Consider the following 10,290-nt stretch of genomic DNA (forward strand, 5'->3'; position numbering starts at 1 on the left):
CTGGACCACGTATATGTGATCCAGCCTGTTCCACGTTAGGGACGTGCAGTTCTCACGACCAATGTGTCCATCAGACACAGCAGATTGCAGCCCCTTTGAGCGGCCTGGGCATGATCACAATGTCAACAAAGTTGTTATGAATAATTTAATTCATTAAAGCTGTGCTTCATACAGTGAAGCTGTGATTTGCCCACAGATATCAAATGGTAATAAAAATAATCAAGTCGCGCTAATCATTAGATAGACTAAATGAATGTCCATAAATCTAAAAAATTGATGAAATTAAAAGTGTTGTGTGAAAATAGGGACCAGTAATCAAGACATGTTATTCATTGATGATAGACCAAATAAATGTCCATAACAGTCCAATAATTTGTGAAATTATAAGTGATGTGTAGGATCAAATGCTGTCAATCCAAACTCAAAATGGTAATGTGCTTACCAAAACACAAATTGAGCGAAGCAAGGAATCCAAAAGCAGGGATCTTGACAGCTTGTCTGTAGATATCCGTAGTTGGACTCCCAAACATAGGTGGCATGGAATCATAAATCAAGGAAAAGAAAAAACGCCATAGTGTAAAACCCCACAACACATATATTTGTATTGATAATACGTTGGCATTTATATAAAAAAGATCACCAGTGGAATCAAACACTAGTGAAAAGCAAAAAAACCAAAAATCCTTATTGTACCAGTGTGATATGAAAAACTTTGAATAAGGGAAATCCACCACCAGTAATTACGCTGCCCTTAAGTGCCTCTCCTCCACTGGGTTCTACTCCTCTTATTGTACACTTTTGCTTATTCATTTTTCTGTTCTGGTAAGCAGCGTGATTACTGGTGGTGGATTTCCCTTATTCACAGTTTTTCATATCACACTGGTACATATAAACCAGAAAAAAGCAAAAAAGAAAACCATAGTGCAACCACCTTATGCCAAATTACTGCTTACAGGTAATAAGAGTAAAAAGACCTTATCTGCCAGAAATGTTTTACCGCCAATGAGATGACCGCTGCTTCACTCAGTAGTGACGTCCCGCGTCACAGGTCCCGCCCGACGCGGCGTTTCGTCCAATGTCAGACTTCTTCCAGGATCTAGAGCAATTAAAATAATAAATTCTGATCTGTATATCTGCTGCAGGTCAATAATTTAAGGTTATTTCATAGTTACATAGTTGGTAAGGGTAAATAAAGACACAGTCCACCCAGTTAAATCTGCGTGTGTGTGTGTGTATTTATGTCTCTACCGATTCCCATATAACTGTATATTGTGTTCAATAAGATGCCCATCTCAGTGTTTTTTGGAATCAGCAGCACTTCCTGCTGAAACCACCGATTATGGAAGGTTTATTTAAACCACTTTACCCAGTTTATGGTAAACCACTTCACACTCAACTGCACTGCACGAGTCTTGTTATGGGACCTGAGACTGAATAGTTTTCCTTCCAATGCTGGAATAATCATAAAGATATTTGTATTAGTGATTGACCGATATCGTTTTTTCTTTGCCGATACTGATACCGATATTTTGACCATTGCATATCGGTATCCGATCTGTCCGCCGCAATGTTGCAGTCCCGCAAAAAAGAAATCGCAGATCGCTGCCATTACTCGTTAAAAAAAAAAAAAACCAATAAAAATGACATAAATTACATAAACCTTTCCCGTAGTTAGTAGCTGCGATAACTTTTGCGCAAACCAATCAAAATACGCTTATTGCGATTTTTTTTTTTTTTACCAACAATATGGGAACACAGCCTAACCACTTATGACTTTTGGTTTTAATATAGACATTGTATAGTTACTTTTTACTCATTTTTGTTATGTTACAGCCTTATTCCAAAATTGATTAACTTAATTATTTTCCTCAAAATTCTACAAGCAATACCCATAATGACATTGTGAGAGAAGTTTGTTTGAAATCTTCGCAAATTTATTAAAAATAAAAAAACGAGAAAAATCACATGTACATAAGTATCACAGCCTTTGCCATGACACTCAAAATGTAGCTCAGGTGCATCCTGTTTCCACTGATCATCCTTTGAGACGTTTCTTCAACTTGATTGGAGTCCACTTGTAGTAAATTCAGTAGATTGGACATGATTTGGAAAGGCACACATCTGTCTATATAATGTCACACAGTTAACAGTGCATATCAGAGCATGAACCAAGCCATGAAAGTTCAATGAATTTTCTGTAGACCTCTGAGACAGGATTGTATCGAGGCACAGATCTGGGGAAGGGTAAACAAAACTATCTGCAGCATTGAAGGTCCCACTGAGCACAGTGGCCTCCATCATCTGTAAATGGAAGATGTTTTGAAACCACCAGGACTCTTCCTAGAGTGGCCACGCAGCCAAACTTAGAGATTGGGGGAGAAGTGCCTTAGTCAGGGAGGTGCCCAAGAACCCGATGGTCACTCTGACAGATCTCCGATGTTTCTCTGTGGGGAGAGGAGAACCTTCCAGAAGAGCAACCATCTCTGCAGTACTCCACCAATCAGGCCTGTATGGTAGAGTGGCCAGACGGATGCCAATGCTCAGTAAAAGGCATATGACAGCCCGTTTGGAGATCGCCAAAAGGCACCTGAAGGACTCTCAGACAATGAGAAACACAATTCTCTGGTCTAATGAAACAAAGATTGAATACTTTGGCCGGAATTGCAAGTGCCATGTAGGAAACCAGGCACCGCTCATCACCTGGCCAATACAATGTTTTTCAGCAGCAGGACCAGGGAAACTATTCAGGATCGAGGGAAGGATGAATGCAGCAATGTACAGAGACATCTTTGAGGACGAAGGTTTATCTTCCAACAGGACAACGACCCTAAGCACACGCAAGATAACAAAGGCATAACTTCAGGACAACTCTGTGAATGTCCTCGAGTGGCCCAGCCAGAGCCCAGATTGAACATCTCCGGAGAGATCTGAAAATGGCTGTGCACCGACGCTCCCCATCCAACCTGATGGAGCTTGAGAGGTCCTGCAAAGAAGAATGGGAGAAACTGCACAAAAATAGATGTGCCAAGCTTTTAGCATCATACTCAAAAAAAATTGAGCCCTTAATTGGTACCAAAGGTGCTTCAACAAAGTATTGAGCAAAGGCTGTGAATACTTATGTACATGGGATTTGCAAATATTGCAAACAAACTTTTTTCACGTTGTCATTATGGGGTATTGTTTGTAGAATTTTGAAGAAAATAATGAATTTAATCCATTTTGGAATAAGGCTGTAACATAAAATGTGAAAAAGGTGAAGAGCTGTGAATACTTTCTGGATGTACTGTATGAGTTTCTGATGTTGACAATATCAAATTTATACACTGTAGACTTTCCATGGCATCCAAAAATTGAAGAAACTTCTGCACTAATTCTGAAAGAAAACCAGGAGACCACAGTGATGTGTAAAATCTCTGGGTATTTCTCGAAAAATGTAAGAGTGACTTGGTTGGAGAAGAGGGGTGAATCTGTAACTGGAACGTACGAAATAACTGAGATAAAACATGAAAGAATGGCTAATAACTCCTATTGGTGCATCCCTTCCCTATCCTTCACATTGACCTCTGTTACTGAGGATCTGGAATTTGTTTGCAGAGTGGAACATCCCAGCCTGAAACAGCCAATAGAACGATGTACAAGACCGAAGGTGAACGGTAAGTTCTTTCACAGTAAATAATAACACATAATGGGCATTGAGCTTGTGTCTGTGACATAGTTGGATACAGCTGACCTTCTGACCTGCACCTGACCTGCTTAAAGCGAGTTTTAGAAGTACAACACTGTCATATGTATAACTTCCTAGACGTGTTCACTAGTGAAATCAAAAAGAGGCAGATGTTGCCAGAAGTCATACATTTTGTACTTGGATTTCAAGTAAATGCACAATTAGTTCACTTGGATCTGTACAACATTCAAATAATAGAAAACACATGATTTTGCTGTTATATCAGAGCGATGGCAGAGTCTACTGTTGGCAGAAGAGACAGTCAGGGCCGCCATCAGGGGGGTACAGCCCATACACATGTAAGGGGCCCAGGCATCCCGAGGGGCCTGGGAGCGGGGCACTGGTGATTCACTATTTTGGGAAATGAAGGGGGGGGTTGGGCCGCGCAGCCCGCTGCCCACCGCTTCTTCTAGTTTTGATGTATGGCTGCTCTGTTTGGCATTTCTGCTCCTATTACTGGCAGCCTCTTGTTTAGGTGATGCGCGTGTGTGGGAATTCTCCTTGTACGCACAGTTGAGAGCGGGGCCTGGTGCCGTCACTGACTGACATCATCCCCATCACCACTGATCCCATCGACCACCGCTGCCACTGATTCAATCCACAGGGGACACGTGCAACCTGGCCCCATGCTCCAGGGGCCCGCGTGGCCCCCTGTACAACTACATAGGGAGGGGGGGTGCGGGCGGCAGGAACAGCATATAGAGGAACCGATCACTCCATTTACCTCCTGCAACCACTAAATGCTTGTCCTCTTCTCACTCCTGTAGGCATACAGTAGCCAGGCGGTCAGGCCCAGGGGGGCCCAAAGCTGTGTAAGGGGCCCCAAATTTTCTGACGGCTGCCCTGGAGACAGTAAAAAGCATGCTTCACCTTCCCGTGCTTCTCTCCGCATCTACTCTGATAGTTGATAATAATCCCTTTTCTTGTCCGTAAGATACAGTTCACACCTGCGTATTGTGCACTGGATAATTGCAAGATCACCGCTAAGATACTTAAAAATAATGATTTTCTATGTGCCTTGTTCACACTGCAATGCTGGCGTGATCTGATGACCACAATAATGGCACTACATGTCAGCACAATGTATATCACTGCTGTGCATAGACATAAACAAAGTGTCACTATGTAATGTTTCAAATAAAGTTGAAAAAAAAAGAAGAAAAAAACAAGCAGTGTAATGTGCAGAAACTCCCTGCCAAAGCCGGTGCTCTTCTAGCCCACACGGTAAAAAGCTGCATTTTACCATGTGGGCTATTGTGAATGTAGCCTTAGTGCATAACTTCCTTGGCTGCTGACACGATCAAACTTACAGTAAAGGTAGAATGTGCATTCTTGGCTCCTGAATTCTACACAAAAGTTTTGCAATGCAAGGAAAACATATGTTCAGCAAGAACAGTAATATATGAATTAATGAATAACAGAAAAAACAAAAATGTTCACAGTATTGGCAATGAGATGCAACAACATTGTGTAATGATAAACTTAACATATCATGAGATAACACAATGGATGTTAAAATAACATACTGTACAGTAGGGGAATGGGCAGAAAAGAAAAAAAAAGATTTTCCCACTGTTGCAATTTGGCCAGACTTATCTTTGAGGGCAACCATAATGTCAATGAAGCCCGCAATAAAATTGAGTTTGACACCCCTGTTCTAGAGGGATCCCACAGATAATGTATATGCATATCCAAGTTGAACCAATGTAAAAAAAAAATGGCATAACTAGAAATATAAAGCAACAAAAAAAAGCTGCAGCTACGTGCTACGAATAAAAATGACAGTTACACTACACATGTTACATATTGCTGTACATGCTGGAGAGAGAGCAATAATTCTTGGGCCATTATAATGGTTAACTCTAAACTGATGACCTGTAAAAGTTTTTAAAGCTTCATATACAAACAATTTGGGATACTGATATTTGTCACTGTTTCACAGTCTCCTTGTCCAGCTAGGGTCACCTAGAGAAGAAGACTACAAACTGCGCATGTGCACAGTTTGAATGGCCCAGAGCAGCTGCTACTGAGCTCAGCTAGAGCGGGAAGCGCACGCTGCGCACATGCTCAGTTTAAACAATCTGCAGTGGGCGCTAGGGGATGCATTATTTTGATAAAGAGGGGATGAGGGGTCAACACTGTTTCTGGATAGGCCCCCAACAGCTGCCTCTGTAATGGGAGGGCAAGCACCATTTACAACAGGGGGGGCACTTGTATGTACTATTCATTGGCTTTAGAATTGCATAGGGGGATTTATGGAAATTATTCCTAAAGGTGAACTTACACTTTCACTAACTCTTCATTTACCATTTAATCCAAACTTGCACCTTAAGCCCTAATGAAGGGTTATTTTCCAACCCCTGACGTCTTGGTTTGTTAACTTGGATTTCTATGCCAATATAAATATTTTTGGACTACTAAACTATTACTGCCGGTTCACACTGACCCGACTTGTCAGGCGACTTGGTTGCCTGACAAGTAGCTTCCAATGCTGTGCAATAGAACCGTTCTAATCAGAGCAACTCAAGTCGCTCCGACTTAGAAAAAGGTTCCTGCACTATTTTTTTGCTAAGTTGGAGCGACTTGCATTGACTTCTATTATGAGAAGTCGTTGCAAGTCGCGCTGAAGTCGTGCTGCACGGGCGACTTCATTAGTCACCCGAAGTCGGGGCGACTGAGTCGGATTAGTGTGAACCGATTTTTAATGTTGTGCCCCTGTTTCCCTACATCTACTGTATGTTGTCCACAGTACCCTTGATGTTTTAGAGCCGCCTAACTAGAGTCATTACACTTTATAATAAAGACTTTCCTCTGCATTGTAAAACTAAACCAAACCTGGACCCAGAGCCTTATACCTAAACTCGTCGAGAAGCATTTTATTTTATGTCAGATGTGCAGCTAATGTTACCCCTCTGACATCAGTCTTTGTCACATTAGCAAGCACTTTGTCAGTAAAAAAATTAATAAAAAATACAGTAGATGACAGCAGCTATGTAAGTTGTAGTGAGGACACTGTTTATTAAAATAAGTATTCACTATATTCAATTCTTCCTATGATCTCCCAGTAACCCTGCAGGTAAATAATGTAAAGTTCACCATCCTTGACTCAGATCATGTGGCGTGTACTCTGAGTTTAATGAAGTTTTACCCTCAAACCATTTCCATTAAATGGACCCATGAGGAACAAAATACTGAAGAAACTTTGCCCTCAACCAAGAAAATGATTCAGACCGATGATGAGAAAACATTTGATGCTATAAGTGAATGTAACATTCCCTGGAGATATCTCAAGTCCTTGGTGATAGTGACCTGGGAACATGAGTCACTAACAAAGCCTGGATTCCAAAAACTGCATATAACAGGTACTATAATTTATATTACTATCATAATGCAAGCTACACTATACAATAGCCTTTAATACATTTTTTTTATGAATGTTGGATAGGTACACCCCTGATTCATACGTAGATTTCACGACCAGGAACTTAGCTCTGGTTGTTTTTGGTTCAACGCTCTTAGCATCGACAGTGAAGACCTACTTGACAAACCCCTTACACTAACACTTTCTAGGATCACAAAACCAACCTGCACAATAATCCTATATATAACCTTAACACAAACTCTCCCTTTAACCCTAATACAGATAATTTCAGAAGCTACTAAAACTAATCCTTTTTTCCTAATGTAGACTCTTGTTTATATATTTAACTCTATCCTGGTGATGTCCCTGTGTGCTGAGGAACAACCCTTTCTGCATTGAAAGATACCAGCATTGGGACAGCAATTCTGTTTCACAAATCACCCAATAGTTCCACAGATCAAAAGACAATTTCAGAGTTGAGATTTCTGCATGCCCATAATGAGGAGCACCAACTCGCCCTGCTGCATTTATGATCAATTAGGAAACAAAATGTAGCACCCTGCGAGACACCTCCGTCCCTATTGTACATACAATTGCAGAGTTTTGCTCTTTATGACTTTAGATGAGTATAAGTAGTATGTGTGTAAACCTCTGCCCCCGAGAAGAGGAGGATCGGGGCTGCTCTGTGCAAAACGACTGCACAAAGCGGGTAAGTATAACATGTTTGTTGTTTTTAAAATTGCTTTTAATATCACTTTCAGTTGATTACATGACACCTATAGAACCCATGGAAGTTAGCCATCTCCACCTGACTGAAGCAGAGAGACAAAGGAGATGCATTTTGGGGTTATGCCTGTATTGTGTACTGAAAGAACATATGTTATCTGCTTACCCTGTCCAGTAAAAAGGGAGGGTCTAACCCATTGGAGGAGCTGGCTTAGACCTTACAAGTCCTTCCTCCAAAACTAAGATCACGGTACTTGCAATTTTCATTTAGCCTCATACTCTGCATCCTGTGAGGATTTTGTGGATTCTAGAGCAGCTGGTTTTTGGCAACCATTAGGAAAAGGTACAGTGAAATTTGAGACCACTACAGTCACTGTTCAGGTTGGCGCACTCCACAAGGAGGAAATTATCCCATCCCTGATTGACTCTCCATTACTGCCTGTTATCCTTGGGTATTCATGGTTGCAACAACACAACCCTTCTTTTGACTGGGTTAATGGTGAATTAACCTCCTGGGGGTCATATTGTCAGCAGAACTGTATACATAATCCCAAAAGACTACCTCACGGGCTATCAGCTTCTGTGACTATATCTCCAACTGTGCTTCAAGAATACTATGACTTTGCAGATGCGTTTTGCAAGAAATGTAGCTTTCATCAGAGCCACATACCTTTTATGGGTTACATTACAAGCCCTGAAGCTTTTCAAATGGACCTGCAAAAACTTACTGCTGTCCTGCATTGGCCACAGCTGAACACCTTGAGAGGGTTTTAAAGTTTTCTGGGATTTGCCAATTACTAAAGACGTTTCATCAAAGGGTTTGCCTATATTGCCACACCTCTTACTGCTATGACCAGAAGGGGGGCAATTGTAAAGTATAGTCTTATGAAGCAGTGTCGGCTTTCCAGCAACTGAAGGAAATGTTTAGCAAGGCTCCAGTTCTTCAGCATCCCAACCCAGACCTCCAGTATAACATATTGTTGAAATTGATGCATTTGAGGTAGGGGCTGATGCAGTGCTGTCTCAAAGACAACCAAAAACTAGTAGAATTCACCCAGTGGCAAGTTTCTCTAAGAAATTTTCTCCCCCTGAAGTAAACTACAATGTCCGAAATCGAGAACTATTGGCATCTCCTGGAGGGAACTCAAAAGCTTTTTACTAAGCTGACAGACTATACAAACCTGTTGCATCTTCAAACAACTAAACATTTGAATTCCCGTCAAGCTCGTTGGGCTCATTTCTTTTCACGTTTCAGTTTTATCCTCTCTTATGTTCAGGAACACAAGAACAAGAAAGTTGATGCTCTTTCCAGACAGTTTGAAACTTCTGATGTAGTTCAGCCTACAGAACAAGACATAATTCCACCACACAAAACTGTTGCACAAATCTCCATAGCTCTTCTACAACAATGACAGGAAGCTCAGAATCCTATTTCCTGATATCTAAAGGGTACCAACAGGTTGTCTGTTTGTAGTCCCTAGTCTCATGAAGGCTGTACTTCTTTGGGCACATCATAGAGTATTGTCTAGTCATCCTGGTGTCACTATCACCCTAAAGATTTTGGCGCTTCACATTTGGTGGCCAGGTATGAAAAAAGATGTTACCGAATATGTGGCTGCCTGTCCAATGTGTGCTGCTAATAAAGTTCCATGAACCTTACCTACTGAATTGCTACAACCACTCCCCACACCTTGACAGCCTTGTACCCATTTGATCATGGACTTCATCATTGATCTACCCAAATCTGCTGTTATGACTGTAATATGGGTCATAGTGGATCACTTTTGTAAATGGTCTCACTTTGTACTACTTCCTGGACTACCTTCAGCCAAAGTCTACTCACTTCTTATCTCACATTGTAAGACATCATGGGATACCTACCAGTATCGTGTGCAACTGGGGTTCCCAGTTCAGTTCCCATTTCTGGAGAGCTTTATGTAAGAAGCTTGGTGTAACAGTGTCTCTCTCTCTCTCTCTCTATCTCACACTACCCACTTACTGATGGACAAACTGAACACATGAACCAGACCCTCAAGACCTACCTTTGGCACTAAGGGAACTCATTACATCCCAATTGGTCAGAGTTTTTGCCTTTGGCTGAATTTGGCATCAACTCTCGTTGGCACAGTGCCCTTCATACCACACCTTTTTAGGCCGCTCTAGGCTACCACTCACATACTTTTCCTTACTGCAACCTTCTTCTGGTGTACCAGCAGCAGATCAATGAGTAAAAAAATACATTGCTATGCCGGAGAAAGATTTGCTTGCTTTTATGAAGGGCAGCAGGCTAAAATAAGCTTTTTTTTGACAGACGAAAGCACCATGGAGACAGAGTTTGGCTTTCTGCTAAATACATGAGACTGAAACAACTTTCTACCAGGTTGGGCCCTAGATTTATTGGTCCTTACAGGATCATTTGTGGAGTTGGAAAATTTCCCTCTTCTTTCTGCCTCATCCACAATGATTAATCTAACAGAGA

The 10,290-nt window shown here is 41.4% G+C and overlaps 1 protein-coding gene across 1 annotated transcript in view; it reads left to right on the top strand.

The window, feature by feature from the left end:
- The window catches only part of LOC309558548 (uncharacterized protein), a gene marked incomplete at its 3' end in the record, with an annotated part of 62,714 nt that extends 54,129 nt beyond the window's left edge, over positions 1 to 8,585 (top strand). The window contains exons 9-11 of the mRNA XM_082261627.1: positions 3,330 to 3,653; positions 6,790 to 7,086; positions 8,083 to 8,585. Of these exons, the coding sequence (XP_082117753.1) occupies positions 3,330 to 3,653; positions 6,790 to 7,086; positions 8,083 to 8,585 (1,124 nt within the window). The remainder of the gene's footprint in view (positions 1 to 3,329; positions 3,654 to 6,789; positions 7,087 to 8,082) is intronic.
- Between the last annotated feature and the right edge of the window lie 1,705 nt (positions 8,586 to 10,290).

This window comes from Pelophylax lessonae, assembly GCF_965119305.1.
Source record: "Pelophylax lessonae genome assembly, chromosome: 6".
Taxonomy (NCBI): Eukaryota; Metazoa; Chordata; class Amphibia; order Anura; family Ranidae; genus Pelophylax; species Pelophylax lessonae.